Raw genomic sequence first — 25,259 nt, 5'->3', positions numbered from 1 at the left:
CCCTCAGAGTCCAGCCTCCCAGAGCTCATAGTCTATTTTAGGAGGCAGGTCCTGAAATTACATCCGAGGCTAGAATGCCCAGGGAACAACTGCAAGGAAAGTGGGGCCAGGCCCATACATTTTGGTTTGCATGGAGGAGCCAAGCACACAGCGCTGGCTGGATTCTCTGCAAGCCAGCCACAGTCCCATCTGTTTCACGGGGGGTTGGGTTCAGTGCTCCTCAACCCTGACTATGCATCCAACACCCCTGAAAATTTGTCAGAAACACCTATGCCTGGTCCCCACCTGGAGAGATTTAGCTTAACTAGGAGTGGCATCAGGGATGTTGGCAAGAATGTTTTCTAAAGCTCCCCTTGCGATTCTGATGGGTCAGCTTTGAGAACCCCCAGCCTAGACACACTGTAGGTTCTAGGTCTGATTCTAATGGCTTCCCTCCCTAGGCATCAACTCAGCCCCAAACTCCCTCATGAATGCCCCTTGTGGAGGAGCACATTAATTTCACCTGTCAACACATCTCTGATGAGTTTTTTTCAAGGTGTGGTTCCAAAGTGACCTGCATCAGGTCATTTAAATGTAATTCTTAGAGCACTTTCCAGACCCGCTGGATCAGAACCTCTATGGATGGGGCCCAGGAATCTGTTTTCAAGCACATTCTCCAAAGCATAAGGACCATGCCCCAGACTGAGGAAGACACCCAGGCACATCTGGGAGATGGCTCGAGGCAGGGCCAGAAAGGCACAAACACTACAGAGTACCCACCTGTGCTCAGCACTGGGACATCCCAATGAATAAATTGGACAGGTCACTGCTCTCAAGGAGTCCCTGTGTCCTAAGTAAGGAGCTGAGTACTGAGCACAGGCTTGCTGGGGTGAGTACACTAGCAGCCCTAACACGGTGCTTTCTCCTCCAGTGAGGAGAGACTAATGATGGCCAGGGAAATCCTGGGTGCCTTCCTGGAGAAGGCGGCATTGCAGCTGGACTTCGAAAGACAAATAGACTTTGAAGAGTTGGAAATGTTATGTTCCATTTTATTTCCATTTTCCTATGGGCTCATCAGTACAAATAAATAGTAAGGCATTGTAAACGGTGGAGAATACAGAGATTTGGGGAGGACCGCAGCTGCATGTTCTCAGGGTACCCGGGCCAGGGCAACAGTCAAGAGGGGCTTCAATGGACTTGGTCACCTGCCTGACTCAAGGGCAGTTCCCACTTCAAGTGCTGGTAGTTCCTTACCAGGACCATTGACCTGAACACATCATTTACCTCCCCTGGGTTTCCATTTCCTTATTTGCCAAATGGGAATATTAGTAGTCACCAAGGACTGTTACAGAACCAGGGAAAGAACTATGAACAGACCCAAGAGAGTTTCAAAGCACGCAAGAGACCTAGGCTGATAGGGACCCTGGGGCTTAGCATCCCTAGGGAATTTCTTTCCCAGACAATGGTGGCCCCACAATTTCTATACCATAAGGGTTTACGCAGCATCTGACGGACAGAGGAGAACTCAGCACCTTGTGTTGAAATTGCTCTTGCATGGTGAACACCCAGGCATGTCACCAATCAATGAAAATAGCAAAATTTTCTAAAATGTTTCAAATCACACTTTTCAAAAGAGAAATAAATGTAAATTGTCCCATAATAAAGAATAAAAGCTATACATAGGTCTCACTTTGCCAAATTGTGTTTTTCATCAATCATTATTATTTTGGGGGTGCTTGGGGGTTCGATGGAGATCTTAGTCAGAGCTAAAGAGCCCTCTTGGTGCCCCACTGTTTTTAAACCTCCTGAAAACACCAGCCACCCTCCCTTCTTCATTTGACTATCTCTTGTGATACATGATGTTTTTAATTCCTCAAGGCCACAAATTATGGCCCCTGGCTAAGAGGAAACCTTCTCTCCTCTCCTTATTTATCTTTCTCTGCAGAACTTGGGTTCTGACTCACAGCTATTGTTCCTCCTCTTAATTTTGACAGATCCTTCCTCTTCCCTTTCCCCTCCGGAGACACCCCTTCCTGTGGGAATCTCTGCCTTCAAGTGGGAGCTAAGGTGCCTGATGAGAAGGGGTGCAGAAGGTCATTCCTGGTGGGTCATTCCTTTGCTGCCCCAAAGAGAAAAACCTTCTTTGTCTACACACCACATGGGGGGACTTAGGTTCCTTGAATTTTGGAAAACACCCTCGACACCCCTCAAAATCTCCTGAGTCAAGGCCGTATCCATCTATTCTGTTCCTTTTCTTCCTGACTGAGACATGGCACCTTCAATATGGCCAGCATTTGATAAAGATGGGTGAATGAATGAATGAATGAAATAAAGACGTCTTTACATGCCCAGCTGTTAAGTGGCCCTGAGTCCTCTCTACCTTCTGAACCCATCTTCCAACCCACCCTTATTCCCAGGAGAGCGCTAAGAGCTCAGACTTTGTTCCCTCGGGTATCGGTCTTAGAAAAGTGATAATGGCTGACCTACTATGCAGTTTTCCAAAATGTCAAAGCCCTATGGCACTTATTGTGCCGTTTCGTCCTCATTACCCCCTCTGCGGAAGTCAGGGCTAGGGTTTCTGTCCCTGCTGACAGAGGAACAAATTGTGACCTGGCCTGGGGTTAGCGCCAGAGCTGGAGCCGCAGACCCAGCAGTGCGCGCGGAGTGTTGGGTGGCTCCCGCGCGTGGGCGCAGCGGCCACGGGGCTCTCACCTCGGAAAGTCAGGCTGGCGACAGGGTCGCTACGCCGCTCCTTCTTCACACTGGGGAGGTTGCTGGCTCGCAGCAGCAGGCAGCACAGCATGGCTGGGCAGCCCCGGGCCGGAGCGCCGAGTCCAGGCACCCACGGAGCAGGCGCCGGGCTCCCACGCAGCCGCGCCGAAAGAAAGCCGTCGCCTTCGCTGCGCCTCGGCGGAGAAGTGGCCAACTCCTGGGAGCGAGCGCACGGAGGACACCGAACACCCGCTGGGCGGACCCGCCCCCGTGGCCCCAGCCCGGATCCGCCCAGGCCGCGGCGGGCGGGGCGGGGCGGGGGTCACACGGGCGCCTGTGGGGGCGCTGGTCCCCAGCTCGGCGGGTCCCCGCCCCCGGCCAGGAATGGAAGCGCAGCTGACGCGGAACGGGAGCCTACGGCGCTCGGGCTCCACGCCCGGCCACAGCGCCGGGACCTGGAGCGCATCGGTGCCGACTTCGCGGGCCGCCGTGGGCGCTGGGCGAATGGGTGGGAACGAGAAATACTGCGGGAGGGAGGAAGGGGACATCAGCGACAGGGACGAGAGTGTGTCTGAGGAGCCGCAAGTTTTGCGAGCGCTGAAGCAGGAGCGTGCGGAGCGGCGCCCCGGGCCCCGGCCTGCCCGCCGCTCTCCTCTCCACGCCCGCCCGGGAGCAGGTCCTCGCCCCTCGGGCCGGCTGGGCTGGCTGCCGAGGCGGCCGTGCTGACGTGCTGGGAACCCGGGGCCGGGACATACCGAGAGGCTCGAGCCCCCGCGAACCCGCCTCCGAGGCTTCTCCAAGGTAGTCAGGGCTGCCCCTCCAGGGAGGCGGAGATCTGTGTTCAAGAGCCCCGCCTCGCCTCGCCTTCCCTGGAGCCCAGGGATCCAGCCGCCGCCCATTGCGTCCCCTGCAGGTCTACCGTCCCAGCAATCTCTGCACCCCCATCCCCCACCATGGGGAAGGTTGCTTATGGCTGGGCCTGGAGCGGTGACAGCACGCAGCATGCTTTCGCGTGTTATGTTTGGTCCTTTTCCAGCTTATGACCTTCTAGACCAGGCGCCCCGGCTTCTCACCTCTATACCCCAGCACTTCAGCACCTAGCATCGGACAGGGCACTGTCCTTCTTTCCACCTCCCAAGTTCGTAGCCTAAATGCAGGGACTAGTTATCACTCTGCTGCACAAAATCTCAACTCCCTTTCCTCTCCGTTATTTTGAGGATAAAATATTTTCACGTGGCTAAACCATAACCCTGGTGAGTGCAAGTCTGCCTACTTTACACCTGGACCCTAATCACTAGATGTGTTGGAGAATACCACAGCCCACCTGAGCGGTGTCACTTGACAGTGAGTCACAACCCTTAACTCAAGTGGACGCTCACTGCTGCAGCAATTGTACTATATTTCCATGGTCTGTCAGCCTCCCTTGCTCTCAGAGGACTATTCAGACTTTTCTCTCTCCCCAAACCCACAATACCCCATTGCCCATCATCACTCTCAGTTTGCTTCCTATTTGAGCAGAGGACTTCCTCAGTTCCCAGACTCCTTCTAACCCCCATCAGCATCTGTGCCCAAATCCTCTTCCTTCCCTCCTGTTTTTACGAGTGAATCATCTGTACTCCTAACTAAGAGCAAATGCACACTTGGGCATAGATCCCATGCCCTCTCACCCATTCAGCAACAAGGCTCCACTAGTTCTCCCTCCTCTCTCCTGCATTACCAAGCTTTCCCCATCTACTGGATCATTCCACCAGCATGCAAATATGATGTTATCACTGTTAATAAAGCACCCTCCTGACCCCGTGTCCCCTTCAGCTACTGCTCATTTCATTCTTCTTGCAACAATGGCCTTTGAAAGCACTCTCCGTACTTTCTATCACCAATCTTTCTCCTCCATTCTCTCCTGAACCCATCCAGCCATGCTTTCAACCCCATAATGTCACCAAAACTGCAAATTCCACCAGCTTTCATTCATAGTATGTCCAGAATCTCTCACCATCTCCACTGTAACCGTCCTACTTGAATCCACTGTCTTCGCTTGCCTGAAGTGTTGCAACAGACTCTCTGCCTATCTCCTGCTCTGTCCCGGCCCCCACAGTCAGTGTGACCCAGTGTCACTCCTTAATTCAAAGTCCTCTGATGGCTGCCATCTCTCTCCAACCAAAACCCAAAGTCTTTTATGTGACCTTCAACACCGTGCCTGTCCTCACCGACCCCCTCTCCTGCCCCTCTCTCCAGGACCCACCTTCTTCAAGCACATTAGCCTTCTGGCTGTTCCTCAGACATTTCAGGCCTGTGCCTCCACAGGGTTTTGCTAGCTGTTCCTGCTGACTGTAATGCTTACCCCTCCCTTTCCCTCAGCTATCCACTCACATGGAACCTCCTCTGGCCATCCAATTTAAAATTGCAAAAAGTGTTTTATTTTTCTTTAGCACCAATTTCTATGTGGTGTATCTTATTTCTTTTCCATCTTCTGATGTCTACCCCAAGAAGGGATTTTTTTTTTTTTTTGTCAGCTGACCAGTACAAGGATCTGAACCCCTGACCTTGGTGTTACAACACTGTGCTCTAACCAACTGAGCTATCCAGCTAGCCTAAGGCAGGGATTTTTGTCTCTTTTATTCACTGCTGTCTCCTCAGTACCTGGAACAGTACCTGACAAAAAGTAAGTTCTTCATAAATATTTTCTAAATGATTGACTGAAAGAATAAACAAACCCTACACCCACTATCTGTCACCTCAGACTTGCTGGAACTGTGCTAGGCCCTGGGAACCAATCACATCCCTCCCCTCAGGGAGCTCATGGTGATGGGGTAGAGACAACAGAGGGCAGAAACCACATCTAAAGGCACTGTAGGGTTCAGAATTAGTTCTGAATTCAGAACGAACATTGCTACAGCATTTGCTTTCCTCTGCCCCTTAGCATCTATGGGAAAAGGCCTCAGAAACTTCATCACCAAAGAAAGCCTTCACCAGCTGTGTTCCCTGGACTTTGGACTTCCTAGCCTCTAAAACTGAGGAGGCAGAAGCTCCACAGAGATCACACCACCACCGTGCGATCCAGCAGCCCGGCCCAGTGTGTATAGAGTAGAGAGATGTCCAGCAGGGAAGGCGTAAGCTCCACAGAGACCACACATCCTGTGGGGCCGCAGTCGTGTGACCCAGCAGGTAGGCTTCACTGCCGCCACCTGGCTCCATCCCAAGCCCGGCCCAGTGCGCATGGAGGAGGGAGGTGTCCAGCAGGAGAAGGGGAAGCTCCACAGAGACCACACGCTCTGCAGTGCCTCCACACATCCCAGCAGCCCAGCCCAGTGTGCGTGGAACAGGGAGACGTCCAGCAGGGGAGGTGGAAGCTCAGCAGAGACCACACACCCTGTGGTACCACGCCGTGATCCAGCAGCCTGGCCGAGTCCATGCTGACCAGAGAGGTGGCTCCCCAAAGAGGCCCAAGACCCAAGGCAACCACACATGCAAGGCACTAGTGGCCAACTGAGCAGACACTGAGGTAGCCATACCAAATCGGCAACCCCAGCAACATCTTAGTCAGACAAAAGTGTCAAACCTGTGGACTGTGAAACCTCCTGCCACAATGAATAAACATCAAAGAAAAGATACCAGAAATACAAAAAATCAAGAAAGTACACCACCAAAAATTAATAAATCTCAAACTCTAGATCCTATAGAACAAGAAACCCTTGAAATGTCTGACAAGGAATTTCAAGTGATAATTCTAAGGAAACTGAATGAGATACGAGAAAACTCAGCTAGACAACATGATGAAAAGAGGAAAAGTATACACGACCTGAAAGAAGAAATGTACAAGGAAATCAATGCCCTGAAAAAAAATGTAGCAGAGTTTGCTGAACTGAAGAATTCATTCAACGAAATAAAAAACACAACGGAGAGTTTAACCAGCAGGCTTGTCGAAGTTGAAGAGAGAACCTCTGAACTTGAAGATGGGCTGTTTGAAATAACACAAGCAGACAAAAAGAAAAAGAAAAAAGGATCAAATGCATTGAAGAAAATCTGAGAGAGATATCAGACAACCTTAAGCACTCAAATATCCGAGTCATGGGTATTCCAGAACGGGAGGATAAAGGAGATTGCATTGAAAACATATTCAACAAAATAGTGGCAGAAAACTTCCCAGGTATAGGAAAAGTCACAGATCTTCAGATCCAGGAAGCTCAAAGATACCCAAACGTATTGAACGCAAAAAGGTCTTCTCCAAGACATGTTACAGTCAAACTGGCAAAACTCAAAGACAAAGAGATAATCTTAAAAGCTGCAAGAGAGAAGCGTCAAATCACCTATAAGGGAGCCCCAATCAGACTAACATCAGACTTTTCACCACAAACCCTAAAAGCTAGAAAGGAATGGGATGATATATTCAAAATACTAAAAGACAAAGATTGCCAGCCAAGAATACTCTACCCTGCAAGGCTATCCTTCCGAAATGAAGGGCAAATAGTATATTTCTCAGACAAACAAAAACTGCGGGAGTTCACCACCACACGACCACCCTTACAAGAAATGCTCAAGGGAGTACTGGGTTTTTGGTTCCTGAAAAATAGCTGCCACTGCCATAAAACCCCAAGAAAAATCAAAACCAACTAATATAATAAAAATGGCATTCATGAAGAGAAAACAAACAAACAAAAAGGATATCTACAACCTAAGGAACCAACAAACACAGAAACCAAACAGTAAATCAGAAAGCAAGGAACAAAAGATACCTAAGACAACCAAACAATAATCAATAAAATGCTAGGAAGAAATCAACACCTTTCAATAACAACTCTTAATGTAAAAGGCTTAAATTCCCCAATCAAAAGACTCACTGGCTGACTGGATTAAAAAAGAGAACCCGATGCTGTTCTTCAAGATGGCGGTGGCTGCAGCGGTTAGCGCGGAGTAGCTGAGGTGGAAAAGGCGGCCACTGGGCCTTAGGCAGCCAGGAAACTTGTGGACCTTCCTCTTGCTGTCTCTTAAGGCAGGACCGCTGCTGCTGGCCAGTCATGGGGGGTGACCGCCACTTTGCCCTTGGCAGGAGAGGCTGCCTCATTTACAGGCAACAGCTTTGAAGTATGGAGCAGGAAAAGAACTGTTTCTTAGCTGCAAAAGCAAGTCTCTAAACAGGGAACACGGCGCCAGGGCTGCTGTGGATGCAGCCAAGATCCCGGAGGCTGGGGCTGCTCTGAAGGCAGCCACCTGCCCTATTCAGGATTCAAGGTTTCAGGCTGGCATAAAAGAAGATTCCTGGGAGCGCCCGAGCCGCGCCGCAGGACCAAGTGAGCAGCCCGAGGTGGCGGGAGCCGAGAACAAGGACAGCGACAAAGGAGAGGCAGAGAGGGAGCCGCCCGACCTGGCACAGCCCTGTGAGTGACCCCTGACCCGGCCCTGCTCGGGGGGGTGATGCCCACCCGGCTTCTGCCTGCATCACCGGGCCACTCACCGCCCCTGGGGCTGCCTCCATTTTGTCAGGTGGTGGCAGCTCTGGCCCGGCTCAGCCAAGCCTGTCCTCCTCGCCCGGCTCGGCTCCTCACTGAGCCTTCCCACTTTCTTGCCCCTGCATGGGGCTTCCCGGGGCCTGGGGGCTGGCCTCCACTCCAACTCCCTCTGCGGTTCTCTGGCGGGGCTGGTAGCGTGGGGCATCCCCGGCCAGCGTCAGGAGGGCAAGGAAGTACGGGCGGGGCCGACTGTCACTCCAAAGCACCCTGGGCTCCGGCCCCCGGTAAACTTCCTGTTACTGGGAGGCAGATACCATCTCTGCAGCCACCAGGTCAGAAAAATGCCTAACTGATGCCTGGTTAGGAATAGTGTGGTTGGAGAGTTCCCAAGTCCGCTTGAACCTGCTGGAGAGCTGACTGCGGGCGGGCACCAGACTCGGTCCGTGCCGGGGGGGATACAAAGGTGAACCGTGGTCTCCTCCCCCGAGGAGCTCACGCTCTGGTGTGGGAGATAAGACAAGTACACAAATAACCACGATACCAGGAGGAAGGTGATAAGTCCCAAGAAAGATCTACACAGTGCTACAAAGGCACCCAGAGCGACCGGTTGTCTGCGCCTAGCAGAAACCTGGTAGACTTCCTGGTCGAGGCGGTGCTGAGCAGGGTCTTGAAGGCCCAGCTGATAGACGAGGGGTGCAGAAGACACGTCGCAGCTCAGCCCAGTGCACAAAGAGCAGGGAGACGTCCGGCTAGGGAGGCGGAGACTCGACAGAAACCACACACCCTGTGGGGTCGCCACTGCACGATCCAACAGCCCGGGCCAGAGCGCACGGAACAGGGAGAAGTCCTGCACAGGAAGTGAAAGCTCAGCAGAGATCACACACCCTGCGGTACCGCCCCGTGATCCAGCAGCCCAGCAGTGTCCAAGCTGACCAGAGAGGTGGCTCCCCGGAGAGGCCCAAGACCCGAGGCAACCATACACACAAGGCACTAGAGGCCAACTGAGCAGACACTGAGGTAGCCATACCAAATTGGCAACCACAGCAACATCTTAGTTAGTCAATAGTCTCAAACTGGTGGACTGTGAAACCCCCTGCCACAATGAATAAACATAAAAAAAAAGATACCAGAAATACAAAAAATCAAGAAAGTACACCACCAAAAGCTAATAGATCTCAAACTCTAGATCCTATAGAACAAGAAGCCCTTGAAATGACTGAAAAGGAATTTCGAGTGATAATTCTAAGGAAACTGAATGAGATACAAGAAAACTCAGCTAGACATCATGATGAAATGAGGAAAAGTATACAGGACCTGAAAGAGGAAATGTACAAAGAAATCAATGCCCTGAAAAAAAATGTAGCAGAACTTGCTGAACTGAAGAAGTTATTCAGCGAAATAAAAAACACAACGGAGAGTTTAAACAGCAGGCTTGTGGAAGTTGAAGAGAGAACCTCTGAACTTGAAGATGGGCTGTTTGAAATAACACAAGCAAAAACTGGGTGGGGGGAAGAAGATATAACAACCACAATTACTTGAAGTTGATACTACAAGCAAACAGAAAGGACATTGTTGGGGGGAGGGCTGAAGGAGGAGGGAGGGAGGTTTTGGTGATGGGCAACAATAATCAGCCACAATGTATATCGACATAATAAAATTTTTAAAAAAGAATTGAAAAAAAAATAAAATAACACAAGCAGACAAAAAGAAAGAAAAAAGAATCAAAGACATTGAAGAAAATCTGAGAGACATATCAGACAACCTTAAGCGCTCAAATAACCGAGTCATGGGTATTCCAGAAGGGGTGGAAAACGGAGATTGCATTGAAAACATATTCAACAAAATAGTGGCAGAAAACTTCCCAGGTATAGGAAAAATCACAGATCTTCAGATCCAGGAAGCTCAACGATCTCCAAACGTATTGAACCCAAAAAGGCCTTCTCCAAGACATGTTATAGTCAAATTGGCAAGACTCAGAGACAAAGAGATAATCTTAAAAGCTGCAAGAGAGAAGCGTCAAATCACCTATAAGGGAGCCCCAATCAGACTAACATCAGACTTTTCATCACAAACCCTAAAAGCTAGAAAGGAATGGGATGATATATTCAAAATACTAAAAGACAAAGATTGCCAGCCAAGAATACTCTACCCTGCAAGGCTATCCTTCCGAAATGAAGGGCAAATAGTATATTTCTCAGACAAACAAAAACTGCGGGAGTTCACCACCACACGACCACCCTTACAAGAAATGCTCAAGGGAGTACTGGGTTTTTGGTTCCTGAAAAATAGCTGCCACTGCCATAAAACCCCAAGAAAAATCAAAACCAACTAATATAATAAAAATGGCATTCATGAAGAGAAAACAAACAAACAAAAAGGATATCTACAACCTAAGGAACCAACAAACACAGAAACCAAACAGTAAATCAGAAAGCAAGGAACAAAAGACACCTAAGACAACCAAACAACCAATAAAATGCTAGGAAGAAATCAACACCTTTCAATAACAACTCTTAATGTAAAAGGCTTAAATTCCCCAATCAAAAGACACAGACTGGCCGACTGGATCAAAAAGGAGGACCCAACTATATGCAGCCTACAAGAGACCCACCTCACCCATAAACATTCACATAGACTAAGAGTGAAAGGATGGAAAAAGATTTACCATGCAAACAGAAAAGAAAAACAAGCTGGAGTAGCTATTCTTATATTGGACAAAATAGACTTTAAGCTAAAAACCATAAAAAGAGACAATGAGGGACACTACTTAATGATAAAAGGACTGATCCATCAAGAAGACATAACAATCATAAATATGTACGCACCCAATGTTGGAGCAGCCAGATTTATAAAACAAACTCTATTAGACCTAAAGAAGGAAATAGACACTAATACCATAATAGCAGGGGACCTGAACATCCTACTGTCAATATTAGACAGATCATCTAGGCAAAGAATCAGTACAGAAACACAAGATCTAAACAAGACTCTAGACCAATTGGAATTGGCAGATATCTACAGAACATTCCACCCAACAACCTCAGAATATTCATTCTTCTCATCAGCACATGGATCATTCTCCAGGATAGATCACATATTAGGTCACAAATCAAGTCTCAATAAATTCAAAAAAATTGGAATTATCCCATGTATTTTCTCAGACCACAATGGATTAAAACTAGAAATTAATAACAAACGAAACTCTGGAAATTATACAAACACATGGAAATTAAACAGCATTCTACTTAATGACATATGGGTCCAAGAAGAAATCAAGCAGGAAATCAAAAATTTATTGAAACTAATGAAAATAATGATACATCATACCAAAACCTGTGGGATACTGCAAAAGCAGTATTAAGGGGAAAATTTATTGCATTAAATGCTCACCTCAGAAGAATGGAAAGATGGCAAGTGAACAACCTAACACTTCACCTTAAAGAACTAGAAAAACAAGAACATTCCAAACCTAAAGTTAGCAGACGGAAAGAAATCATTGAGATCAGAGCAGAACTGAATGAAATTGAAACCCAAACAACAATACAAAAGATCAATGAATCAAAAAGTTGGTTTTTTGAAAAGATAAATAAAATTGACAAACCATTAGCATGGCTAACAAAAAAAAGAAGAGAGAAGACTCAAATAACAAAAATTAGAAATGAAAAAGGCGATATTACAACTGATTCATCTGAAATACAAGGAATCATTTGAAACTACTACGAACAACTATATGCCAACAAATTTGAAAATCTGGAGGAAATGGAAAAATTTCTGGACACACACAAGCTCCCAAAACTGAGCCATGAAGACATAGAAAATCTGAACAGACCAAAAACAATAAAGGAGATTGAAGCTGTTATCAGAAGGTTCCCAACAAAGAAAAGCCCAGGACCAGATGGATTCACAGCAGAATTTTACCAAACATTCAAAGAGGAATTGACACCAATTCTTTACAAACTATTTCAAAAGATTGAAACAGATGCAAATCTCCCAAACTCATTCTATGAAGCAAACATCATCCTGATACCAAAACCAGGTAAAGATACAACTAAAAAAGAAAACTACAGGCCGATATCCTTGATGAATATAGATGCAAAAATCCTCACTAAAATACTAGCTAACAGAATACAGCAACACATACGTAACATTATTCATCACGATCAAGTGGGATTCATCCCAGGGATGCAAGGTTGGTTCAACATACGCAAATCAATAAATGTGATACACCATATTAATAAAATCAAACACAAGGACCATATGGTCATCTCTATAGATGCTGAAAAAGCATTTGATAAAATTAAACATTCATTCATGACAAAGACCCTCTATAAGTTAGGTATAGATGGAAATTATTTCAACATAATTAAAGCAATATATGATAAACCCACTGCCAATATCATCCTGAATGGGGAAAAGCTGAAGGCTATTCCTTTAAGAACAGGAACTAGACAAGGATGCCCACTCTCACCACTCATATTCAACATAGTGTTGGAAGTACTAGCCAGAGCAATCAGAGAAGAGAAGGAAATAAAGGGCATCCAGATTGGAAAAGATGAAGTCAAACTGTCCCTGTTTGCAGATGACATGATCCTATATATCGTACAGCCTAAAGCCTCTACAAAAAAACTCTTGGAGGTGATAAAGGATTTCAGCAAAGTAGCAGGATACCAAATCAACACACAAAAATCAGTAGCATTTCTATTCTCCAATAGTGAACATGCAGAAAGAGAAATCAAGAAAGCCTGCCCATTTACAATAGCCACCAAAAAAATAAAATACTTACCAATTGAATTAACCAAGGATGTGAAAAATCTCTATAATGAGAACTACAAACCACTGCTGAGAGAAATTAGAGAGGATACAAGAAGATGAAAAGATATCCCATCCTCTTGGATTGGAAGAATCAACATAGTGAAAATGTCCATACTACCCAAAGTGATCTACAAATTCAATGCAATCCCCATCAAAATTCCAATGACATTTTTCTCAGAAATGGAAAGAACTATCCAGACATTTATATGGAATAACAAACGACCACGTATAGCCAAAGCAACGCTGAACAAAAAAAATAAAGCTGGAGGCATAACACTACCTGACTTTAAACTATACTACACAGCTATAATAGCCAAAACAGTATGGTACTGGCATAAAAACAGATACACTGATCAATGTACTAAAATAGAGAATCCAGAAATCAACCCACACACTTACTGCCATCTGATCTTTGACAAAGGCACCAAGCCTATACACTGGGGAAGAGACTGCCTCTTCAGCAAATGGTGCTGGGAGAACTGGATATCAATATGCAGGAGAATGAAACTAGACCCATACCTTTCACCATACACTAAAGTCAACTCAAAATGGATTAAAGAATTAAATATACACCCTGAAACAATAAAACTTCTTAAAGAAAACATAGGAGAAACACTTCAGGAAGTAGGACTGGACACAGACTTCATGAATATGACCCCAAAAGCACAGGCAACCAAAGGAAAAATAAACAAATAGGATTATATCAAACTAAAAAGCTTCTGCACAGCAAAAGAAACAATTAACAGAGTTAAAAGACAACCAACAGAGTGGGAGAAAATATTTGCAAAATATACATCCAACAAAGGATTAATATCCAGAATACAAAAGGAACTCAAACAACTTTACAAGAAAAAAACAAGCAACCCAATTAAAAAATGGGCAAAAGAGCTAAATAGGCATTTCTCTAAGAAAGATATACGAATGGCCAACAGACATATGAAAAATGCTCAACATCACTCAGCATTCGGGAAATGCAAATCAAAACCACACTGAGATACCATCTCACCCCAGTTAGGATGGCTAAAATCCAAAAGACTCTGATAAATGCTCGCAAGGTTGCGGAGGAAAAGGAACTCTCATACATTGTTGGTGGGACTGCAAAATGGTGCAGCCTCTATGGAAAATGGTATGGAGGTTCCTCAAACAATTGCAGATATATCTACCACATGACCCAACTACCCCACTGCTGGGAATATACCCAGAGGAATGGAAATCATCAAGTCGAAGGTATACCTGTTCCCCAATATTCATCGCAGCACTCTTTACAATAGCCAAGAGTTGGAACCAGCCCAAATGTCCATCATCAGATGAGTGGATGTGGAAAATGTGGTATATCTACACAATGGAATACTGCTCAGCTATAAAAACGAATGAAATACTGCCATTTGCAACAACATGGATGGACCTAGAGAGAATTATATTAAGTGAAACAAGTCAGGCACAGAAAGAGAAATATCACATGTTCTCACTTATTTGTGGGAGCTAAAAATATAAATAAACACACACACACACACACAAAACGGGGGGGGGGGAAGAAGACATAACAATTACTATTCCTTGAAATTGATTCGACAAGCTTACGGAAAGGACATTGTTGGGAGGGAGCGGGGAGAGGGAGGACGGAGGGAGGCTTCGGTAATTGGCCACAATAATCAACCACATTGTATATCGACAAAATAAAAAAATAAAAAATAAAAATAATAAAGGCACTGTAGAAAGTGCCTTCAAGGGACATGGGAGGCCCACAAAGGAGCCAGCAAGGAGAGTCTGAGGCTGTCCTCTCCCCAGTACCTTCTCTAGCTGCTTGAACCCTCTCCTCTTACTCCTGACCCTACCCCTCTCACTGACCCTCAAGATGAGGTGAACACTTGGTTCCTCCCCAACATCCAGACCCCCTTCCACCCTCCTAGCAGAACCTGACTGTTCTATCTGAGCCCATCTCCTAGCAATGTCTATTGGTCTATTGATGGGCTCGTGTTTCCTAAGTTTTTCCTCTGAAGGGGCAGAAAAATACACCATAAATGGAGAAGCCTAACTCCCTCTCCTGCTTCATGTAAACAAGGAAGCACGTAGATCTAATTGTGGACCAGCCCTAGGATGTCCAGAGACACCAAGGAAACAGACCAGAGAGAAAAATGGAGTTGGCCAGGGTCCGGGAGGATACTGTGGAGCTATCTAGTGTATATGCCCAGAATTCACTGTGTCTCAGGAACACCAGTTAGGTGAACTGATCCCTTTAAGACTGTTTATCATTTATGTCTATTTGAGCCAGGATTTCAATTACTTGCAGCCTAAATCAGCCTTACTAATACCCATGATTTTGGTACTGCTATTGTTTGAATGTTTGTCCCTTCCAAAACTCATGTTGAAACTTAATCTCTGACTCGCCAGTTAGCTCAGTTAGAGCAGGGGTTGATAATACAAGGTCAAGGGTATGGATCCTCATACTGGCCAGCTGCCAAAAAAAAGAATAGAAACTTAATCCCCATTGTAACAGTATTAAGATGGGCTGGGAAATCTGACTATGGCATTTGAAAAGTGGGACCTTTAAGAGGAGAATAGGTTAATCCATTCATTAATTAATGGATTAACAGGTTAGTGGGTTAACAAATTAATGGGTTAATGGGTTAATGGGATAATGGATTAATGGATTATCATGGGAGTGGACTGGTGGCTTTTTAAGAAGAGGAAGAGAGCTGGCATGCTCTTGCCCCCTTGCGATGTGAAGGCTTGGCCACCTCAGGACCCTGCAGAGAGTCCCCACCAGCAAGAAGGCCCTCACGAGATGTGCCCCTTCAACCTTGGACTTTCCAGCCTCAAAAACTGTAAGAAAATAAATTTTGTTTCTTTATAAATTACTCAGTTTCGGGTATTCTGTTGTAAGCAGCAGAAAACACACTAAGACAGGTACCCGCTATGTGCCCACAGCATTCAAATGCCTCCACCAAGTCCTACCACCACCCTCCCCTGCTTGGGCCGCTGTGGCACATCCTAGCTGGTCACCTCACAGGCACTCTGGCCATCTCTGGCCCATTATCCACACTGCAGCCAGGCAATCTTAAAACAAATACAATCGGGTCACTCCCCTGCCGAAAACCCCTCAAAGGCCCCCTGTGCTCTTTGGATGAAGCCTAGATTCTGTTCCTTAGCCCAGAGGATAAGGCCACTCAGCCCCTTGCTCTCTGAGCTCCAGCTCCAGTTTCTAGAATATGCTGAGCCCCCCCATCTCTGAGGTCTGCTGTCCCCTCCGCCTGCCACTGCCTTTGCCGCTCTCTTTGCAGGGCCACGCCATTCATCCTCAAGCCTCAGCTTAAACATCACTTCTCCAGCAAAGCAGTCCCTGACCACCCAGTCTAGGTCGGGTCTCTGTGGCAAATAACCTCATAGCAGTACTTTTCCTTCTTAGCACTTGTCACAATTGTAAGGAATAACCATTTGTGTAATTATTTGTTTAATGTCTAGCTAGACTGTGGAGTCAGTCAATGAGGGGAGAGACCAAAGCTGTCTTAGTGACCCAGGTATTCCTAGTGTGTAATACAGGGCTGGCCTGGAGTTGGTGTGGTGGACCTTGCACTTGGCTCCCCAGTGTGGGTACCACCCCATGAGCCTAAGCCAGTGGTTCTCAAAGAGAACAGTACTGCCCCCTAGCGGAAGGTTTAGATACTATGAAGCTCTTTTTTTTTTTTTTTTCACCGTCACAATGATTCCTGGCTTTGCTCTTTCCCTCACCACACTACACTCTACCCGACCCCATTTCAATTTGTCAGAGTCAGCACAGGAAATCTGTAGGGGGTATAGCTAATATTTGCAGAGGAAATTTCCAAGGGACTTCTACAAACCCGTGGCTCGTGTCCAAGGAACCAGCCACACAACAGTTCTGCAAACCACAAATGCAGCAGCTGGTGACCTGAGCCCCAGACACATCCTGAGTCCTCTTTCCCATCCCAACCTCCAACTTCCTGATCTGGCCACTGTTCACTGCCCTGGACACCTCCCGAATCTGTCAGCAGACTGTTCCCCTGCAGACTTCATACTGGGGCCTAGTAACTCAATGGGGCTTCCTCCCAAGGGGACTTGTGTCAGGAATGAAGCTCTAATGGAAACTGTGGCCAAGACCTCAATTCATCCCCATATATTTCTCCCTTTCTTCCACAGACATTTCCATAGTGTTTTATCTGGGTGCCTGGCTACCCAAATAAAACGACTATATTTCCCAGCCTCTCCCCCCGCGAGATGTGGCTATGAGACCAAGTGATGACCAATGGGATATGAGCAGAAGAGATGTATGTAACCACCTGGTTGTGTCCTTGAAGGGAAGGGGCAAGCCTCCTGTGGAAAAACAAACTCATGGACGCAGTTTCTCCCATTATACTCCCACAACACACTTCTAACACCAGATGTGTGGAGGTTTCTCCCCACCAGCAAACAATCAAGTCTTCAGCCGACAACACCGAGGGGCCCTCCAATTCCACTCCAACACTATCTACCTGGAGACAGCATCAGATCCCACAGGCTGAGCTCTAAGTTCCCAACACTGCTCCCCACTTCCAATGCCAGTTGCAAGCCCCAAGCTGTCTTTCCTGTTCTTCTGACCAACCAGGTAAACTGGGATTCCCACGATCCCCTCCTTGGGTTTGATTAATTTGCTAGAGCAGCTCACAGAACTTGGGGAAATACGTTTACCGGTTTACTATAAAGGATATTACAAAGGATACAGATGAAGAGATGCACAGGGCAAGGTATGGGGGAGGGGGGTAGAGCTTCCACACCCTCCCCGGTGCACCACCCTCCAGGAACCTCCATGTGTTCATCTTTTTAGAAGCTCTCTGAACCCGGTTCTCCTGGGTTTTTATGAAGGCTTTATTACATAGGCATAACTGAAGCATGGACAACCATGTAGAAGTGTGACTGGACAAAAAGGGTGTGATCTAACACTAACAGACTGAGTGGGGAAAGCCAGCAAGGCCTGTCTGTTCAGATTCTTCTTGGGCTTTCTGTGCAGCATTCAATCCCCCACGCATGGGGCAGGACCCTTTCTGAAGTGGGAGTCTTATCACCTACAATCAGACAAGGTAGGAGGTCAGAGAATTTCTTTACATCCAGCTCCAATACAGAAAGGCAGGGGGAGGTTAGAACAATCCAGGAACCATGGACAAAAACTACAGTGATATAGATCTCACGTCTTCCTAGCCCCCTTTTCCCTCTGGCTGGAATACAGATTGTGGTGGCGAGCCATCCCGGGCCATGTTGTCAGACAATATCCCCCTGGGGATAGCAGAGCAACAAAACAGGAGGAGCTGGGGTCTAAGGCAGCCTTTTGGGTCAGAATTTTTCCAGCCAGGACTGCCTACATCTCTACTATCACGAGAGTGAGAGACTATCGTCTTTACACCACCATAGTCAGGGCTGCATTGCACCTATGGCTTCAGGCGGGGCAGCTCCTCAGTACCCCAAACTACTCCAGCCCCACTATGAAGGTGATAGGGCTGGCTTAGGAGCTATAGTCTGGTAGGAATGGGGTACAGAGATTTGTATTGAAGCTGGGCTTGCATAGCAAGCCCATTTTTTACTTAGACTTTATGCTTACTTCAGTGTTTCAGGGCCGATAGAGACAAGGCGGGAGGGGAATAAAGCTCTCCCCCATTTGCCCCAATGGTGTAGTTACTGGTAGGTGCTGACTGATAAGCCCAAAGAAGAGGACCTTTGCTACCTGCTCTTCTGAGAGCCACACCTCAGGTCTCCAGGATTAAATGAAACACCGTGCATCAGAGGCTGTCACTGTTGTCTTACAGGATACATCCAGCCTACAGACATATTGTCTTTTTTTTTTTTTTTTTTTTTTTTTGCCTTTTTCATGACCGGTACTCAGCCAGTGAGTGCACCGGCCATTCCTATATAGGATCCGAACCCGCGGCGGGAGCATCGCTGCACTCCCAGCGCCGCACTCTCCCGAGTGCACCACGGGCTTGGCCCAGACATATTGTCTTTTGACCACAATAATGTTTTATAACAAAACTGTGCCTTAATTAAACATTAAAAGACTTTCCACGTAAATCTGGATTTACGGCTTCTCTTGAAAAATCAGAGAAGCTGGCACCTGGGCTCAAATTCTCTGCCGAACACCAGTCATCTGGCACCTGTAGACAGGGTGTGCCCTCAGCTCACCCCACTCGCCACCACTTCCCCAGTACGCACATATGATTTTTCCCTGGCCTAATCTTGTTAGTTAGGCCACCTGCCAGGCTCCCATTCGCATGTGAGTTTGTGCCCCTGTCCTCTTTTGTCACCTATTTGTGGTCCTACCTCCCCGACCATCAAGGAAGAAGTGCTTCTAACAAGGCCCATTCCTGCTGTTGAAGTTGGGCCAGCTCGCCTTCTCTGACCACATTCTCCCAATGTTGTCTAGAACTTTGTTTTTATCCAAGGCATAAACATGGGGTGTCCAGGAGGAAAACAAACCTTGCCTCTCTGCTCAATGACATCAACTTTGAGAGGAACACTATGCATGAGTTCACAGGATGCTTTCAAGGCACATTTGCCAACATCTAAAATCTTCCAGAAGTGTGGATGACCCAATACATCCTTCTTCCTTCTCTCCTCACACTCATTCAAGAATATGTGTCCCAATCCAACCTGCCAGGATTGACGGAGCACCTGTGTGTCCACCGAGAGTGCAGAACACACGTGCAATGCTGGTTACAGTCACAGCCATGATCACCAGACTGCCAGGGAAGAACCCGCTGCAGTGGAAACTGTCCGCTATGGGCTTCCATCCCAGTCCACCCTTTTCTAGTGGTGTGACCTAGGCATGGGACTTGATCTTTCAGAGTCTGTTTCCACTTCTGTGAAATTAAGACAATGACACTTGGCAGATGTACTGGGAGGATTAAACATAACACTAGTGCCTCCAGCACAGTGCCTGGCACACAGTAGGTATTCAATGGATGTTAGCATTCTCCCTGCTAACATTCTCCCATGCCAATGAACCAATCTGGAAAGAAACTAGTATACAGGTAGTAGAGAAAGAGAGTGAGTTTGGCCTGGGGAAAGGGACTGAGGCAGTTTGTGGGCTCCAGGGGAGTCACCAGGGGAATACTTGTTCCAAGAGAGTCATAGCACCATTGTAAGGACCATGGCCAGCCATCAGGCAGACAGACAGAGATGCCTATACCTCAGAAGGGGCTGCTCTAGGAAGGGCAGTCAGAGGAGACAGGACTAGTGTCCCTGGGGGCAGACGGGATGGCCACCCATCAGTCAACCAGTTGTGCTCAGCCTGGCAGCACTGTGGATGGACAAACAAAGCCAACGATAGAACTGACCAGGCAAAGAAGATACTAAAAGGCTTCTTGGATGTGTGCAATGATTTCTTAGTACATGCATAATACATGTCAACTATAACAAAATGTAATAAATACATGTGTAATTAGATATAATAATAATTATTAATACATGTGTAAGTGTGTATAATAATAATATAGTTAGCATGTATTGAGTGCCAGGCACTACTCAAAGTGCTTTATGTGAGCTAACACGAACTCTTCAGAACCATTCCTCCAAAGCAGGTACTATTATTATTAACATTTTACAGATGAAGCACTGAGACACAGAGTGCTTGAGTGACTTGCCCAAAGACACACAGCGGGAAAGTAGCAGAACTTGGAGTCCAAGTTCAAGATCCCAAGCAGTCCTTCTCTCCCTCTTGTTTGATGCTCTCATCCCACTGGATTGTGACAAAGGCTGCCAGCTATCTGTACTCCTGAGCCCCTCCACCCAACTTTCACTTCACATCGGACTGACTAAGCTTGGGGCCTCGGTTACACTGCCCCCTTCCTGGAGGCCCCAGAGTGCCTGCCACACTACCACAGTGTGAACACCTCAGTGCCACATGATCCAGAGCCATGGGCTCAACTTATAATACCCTCAGCAGCTACCATAGGCCTGTCAGAGACCTGTGAGCTAGCCTGGCACAAAGGCATTGCCTAGAAGGAGCATCCTGGGCTGATGATGACTGACTGGTCCCATCAGATACAGAGAGGATGATGCAGAAGGGCAGAGACCCAATGAGATAAGAAAGCATCCTCAAGACCAGAGAGCGGGAGCTGAGGGTGTCCATATTTGGGCGAGTGAATGGCAGTAAGGGCAATGTGCATGATGCACCAGGATGTAAGGAATGAACACACAGACTGAGACTGGGGTCTAAGCCAACCTGGGTCCAAATATTGTTTGTCTGGTAAGTCAGAGCTAAACGCAGAAGTAGATAGTACAGAGGTTAAAAATGGGGGACTGAAGCCAGACTGCTTCAACCCGAATCCCAACTCCATTACTTACCCATGTGTAACCTTAGGCAAGTTACTTAACCTCTTTGTGCCTCAGTTTTCTCATTTGTGAAATGGGGTGATAACAGTTGCTACCATATATAGTTGCCAGGAAGTTTAATACTTATAAGTGCCCAGTGCAAATTATAATAGGATTATGATGTAACTCATATTAAATGTTCTATTTAGAAGAGTGTCTGGCACATAATAGGCATGGGATCAGTTAAACAGATCTTTTTCATAGGATTGTTATGGGTTTTAAAGAAACAGCATCTGAAAATGACATGTTGCTTGTGCTTAACAAATGTCCATTCTCTCTCCTTATGATGAATATGCGTTTTAAAAATCAGAATACTCTGTCTTTTGGTGACTTGTCTTAAGTGGTGCTCTGCAGCCTTGAACTCCCTCTATTTCGACTCAGCCCCATGCTGGGTACCCCAAGCACCGCCCTCCGCATGCTGGCTCAGGTCCGGCATGCTGGGTGTGGGCAGCACATGGTATGCTTTCCAAAGCACTTTCTTGTTCATGAGCCAAGGTCGCTGAGAACAACAGAGGGCACTGATGATGGGGGAGGAGTAAGGATGCTTTGGCCACTGTGTGATCTTGGCCAGACCCCTGCACTTCTCTGGGACTATTTCTTCATCTGTAAAGGAGGATAATATCCTTGCCCTTTGGCCTCACAAAGCTGCTGTGAGCTTGAAATGAATTTAATGCATGCACGGAGGAGCTGTGAGGTGTAATTATGGGATATCATAATCATGTAGCCAAAGGGGCTTTATGAGACAAAAACCTAAGGAGTCCAGGAAGGCCAGCTGGGTGTTTTGCTTTGAGCCACGTGTCCCTGAGCCAGAGCTTCTGTGTAATCGTTCACTAACATGGCCCTGGTTGGGAGGAGGAGGGCAAATGGGCCTGATTGCTGCAGGAAGGCCAAATTTGGACTTGGGTTTAGAGCTTGGCTAAGGCAGGAGGTGGAATGTGTCCAGGGGCTGGGAGAGGGGAGCGACTGCATTCCTCGTGACTGTCTGATGATGACAGTGATGACTGGGAGTAAGGATTCTCACCAGCCTCCTTCCTGGGCTCATGAAAGCCTGGGAAACCATGATCAATCTGTGCAGAGAACATATTTCCTTTTCCACAGTGAGCTCTGGGCTCCAGGAAGGGGGAACCCACCTAAAGGATCCAGGCAGGGGGCAAAGGGCAGGACTGTGGCTGACACCAGGCAGGTGTATGTGGCAGGGGCTCAGTCAGGGATGTGTTAAGTGCGAGGATGAAGAATGGAGGAGACTGCTCCACAGACAGGCCCTCGAGGCTCAAATAACGACAGGTGAGGAGCCAAACCAGCAGAACTTCCTGTGGGGGAAACACTTTCTGGGGTTGGAAAGTGCTTCCCACCCATTTTCATTTTCCCCTTCTCCTGCCAGGGTTCTGAGCCCAGCCTGGGGGTGCTGTGGCAGCCGGCAGCACAGGGAACATGTATTAAGTGGAAGCAGGTGTGGTCAGGGCAAGTGGAGGAAAATCTGGTTCAGGAGAGTGGATGGACATCAGAGGAGACAAGGCCCCTGAGCGGAGGGCTGCAGACGGGTGTATGTGCACTGCACGGCTTCAGAGGCCGCCATCGACAAAGCCTGCTCAGCGCTCAGATTGGGGGACTGTGAACGGGGAGGGGGCGCTGGGACAGGAGGCAGCTGCTTAATGCATGTGGTGCCTGTCCTTCCTCCAGGGTGACAGTGTCCTCCCTGCCCACAGCCAGGGGGATATTCACAGTGTGAATGGTGCCCCCTGGAGTTGTACAACATGGAGCCAGGGCCCTCAGCCAGGCAGCTAAACCAGGCCACTGACCTGGCCTTCCCAGAGCTGAGGATGCAGATGGGAAGCATGAAGGACCCCCACTGACATCCTGTCCTCCCTACGGGAAACACCTGGATAAAGCTCATTTCCAGAGGCCACTGTGGGAAACTGGTTGAGAACAGATCAAAGCAGCACACTAGGAAAAAGGCACAGCTGGTGCCACCCTCACCCCTTGGTGCCTCCTCTTGGTGCACGCTGCTTTCCAGGCCACAGGCCGATTCAGTGACCTCTCCCCAGCTCTGCCCTTGTCCAGCAGAGACAGAACCCTGAACCTCACACCCAGGAGTGGGTGCGCCTCACAAAACACATCTGCGTGTGCTGTGGGGAACAGGTGCCTGCGTCCTCAGAGCCTCCACTCCTTGGAACATCTCAGGTGTCCCAGGTGCTCCAGCATGTGCATGTGTCTGGGAGCATATGTGCACACGAGTATCTGGGAACAGGTGTATCCAGGAGCTCATGAAACTGGAAGGGAATGTCTGTGCTAGATGGCCAGGGACCAGCTAATACTATGATTTCTGGGGGCCTGGGATGTAGGTAAATTAGAAATCAGATCACTGGGAACAAGTAGAGTGGCAGGTAATGGAGGCCGGGAGGGGAACCCATAGGGTGGGTAGGGAGATGGGCTCATATTCTTGCCCCCTGGTCTTTCTACCCCAGTATGGCTGCCAGCACAAAGACCCAGCTGTGTAGATCCCAGCTCTGGCTTATCCTTGAGAGGGTCCCAGGGAAGATGACAGGGTCCAGCCTTCACTTCCTGGAGGAAAAGTCCAAGCATTACTCTGTGAAGACCTTCCTGTAGGAGGTCCCAGTCCAATAAGGGAGCAGGCTTCTTTGCTGGAGGAGACCCCAATCTGATGATGGAGACCAGATACCACCCGCTACATGTGCCAGTCTGGGCTGTGTTGGGAAAGAGGGGAAGGGAGGCAAAAGTCCCTAAAGGTTGGTGCTGGTGACAGCTATGCCCAGCTGCTAAATTTCCCCCAACTTGTGCCCAAAGCAAGGGTAGGATCCCTGAGGAGTGGGCGGTTTGTTCACCCCCGGCCTGCCAGCCCAGCCTCTAAGAATGAGCAAAGGCTGCATCCAGACCCAGGCGGGGGGGGGGGGGGGGGGGGGGGGGGGAAGAGAGTTGGGTTATAAATAGGCCTGGAATCAGGCCTTCCGGGGAGAGGAAGGGAGACCTGCAGTACAACGCAGAAAGACCTCTTTTAAGAGATCCAGAAGGAGCGAGAGGAGAGATGCTGTTCCTGCCTTCCTGGCCTACCTGGCCTACCTCAGTGCCAACCGGTCTCAGCTTCCAGGTCCCGAAAAAGCTCCGCTCAGCAACCCTCTCTCGAAGCCTCAGTTTCCCTCTGAGTAGTCCCTCCCCCAGGTGTGTGTCTTTGCAACACTCACCTTGAGTCTGGCCGAGCAGGAGAGTCTTGTCTTTCATGTCTGGGAGCTCATCAGAGTAGAGATGCTCGGCTCCCCCTCCCCGACCCCACCCCGACCCCGGCGGAGATGGCGGGCCCCTCCTACCTGCAAACACCGCAGAGCAGTAGGCATCGCTGATGTCGGTGTCCGGGGTTTGGACGTTCTCAGCGTAGAGAATGAAGACCCTCAACATGCCTGGGGCGCGTGGGGCCCGGTGCGCCCAGAGCGCGAAGAGGGCTGGGAAAGGTCGCGGGAGGCCGAGGCGCAGTGAGTGGGTCCGCTCACTGGAGCAGGCTAGCGGAGCGAGTCCGGTTCGGATCTCTGGCTCGCGTATCCGAGCTGCTGCTTTGAAAGGGGAACAGGCCACCCCAGACGGCTCCAGTGGGCCAGGCTCGGTCCCCGCCCCGGCTGAGCTCCCTCCGCTGGTCAGCGGTTGTTGCAAGAACAGGGGCTCCTGCTCATCTTCCACTCCCGCCGCCTTACCCGGGCCCCGCTGTGTTGTAATTTAATGCTGCGGTCGCGGACTCTCCCAATGACACGGCATTTTGCACCTGGCCGAGGCACAGCGCACTGGGCGGCGGCCGTGGTGGCCGGGGGCTGGACTTGGGCTTAAGACACCCAGCTTAGCCCAGATCTCGCTCCCGGATGGGAGAAAGGCTGGGCCCCTCCCCTGCCCTTCCAACTCCGGCCGAGCGCTTCGCCCCGCCGGTCACCTCCTCCCTCCGCGGGGCCTCCA

General features: G+C 48.4%; 1 protein-coding gene across 7 annotated transcripts in view; it reads right to left on the bottom strand.

Moving 5' to 3' along the window:
* The window catches only part of DYSF (dysferlin), a 221,544-nt gene extending 196,285 nt beyond the window's left edge, over positions 1 to 25,259 (bottom strand). For 4 of the 7 annotated variants that reach the window (XM_063077907.1, XM_063077908.1, XM_063077911.1 and 1 more), the window contains exon 1: positions 2,692 to 2,888. In XM_063077907.1, coding sequence (XP_062933977.1) covers positions 2,692 to 2,782 — 91 coding nt within the window. In that variant the 5' untranslated portion in view covers positions 2,783 to 2,888. Of the gene's footprint in view, positions 1 to 2,691; positions 2,889 to 24,628 lie in introns of those variants that run through there. The other 3 variants (XM_063077909.1, XM_063077912.1, XM_063077914.1) reach the window with 2 other exon arrangements.

The sequence above is a fragment of the Cynocephalus volans genome, chromosome 14 (assembly GCF_027409185.1).
Source record: "Cynocephalus volans isolate mCynVol1 chromosome 14, mCynVol1.pri, whole genome shotgun sequence".
NCBI lineage: Eukaryota > Metazoa > Chordata > Mammalia > Dermoptera > Cynocephalidae > Cynocephalus > Cynocephalus volans.
The sequence above is the reverse complement of the archived record's forward strand: the minus strand, read 5'-3'. Positions and strand labels throughout refer to the sequence as shown.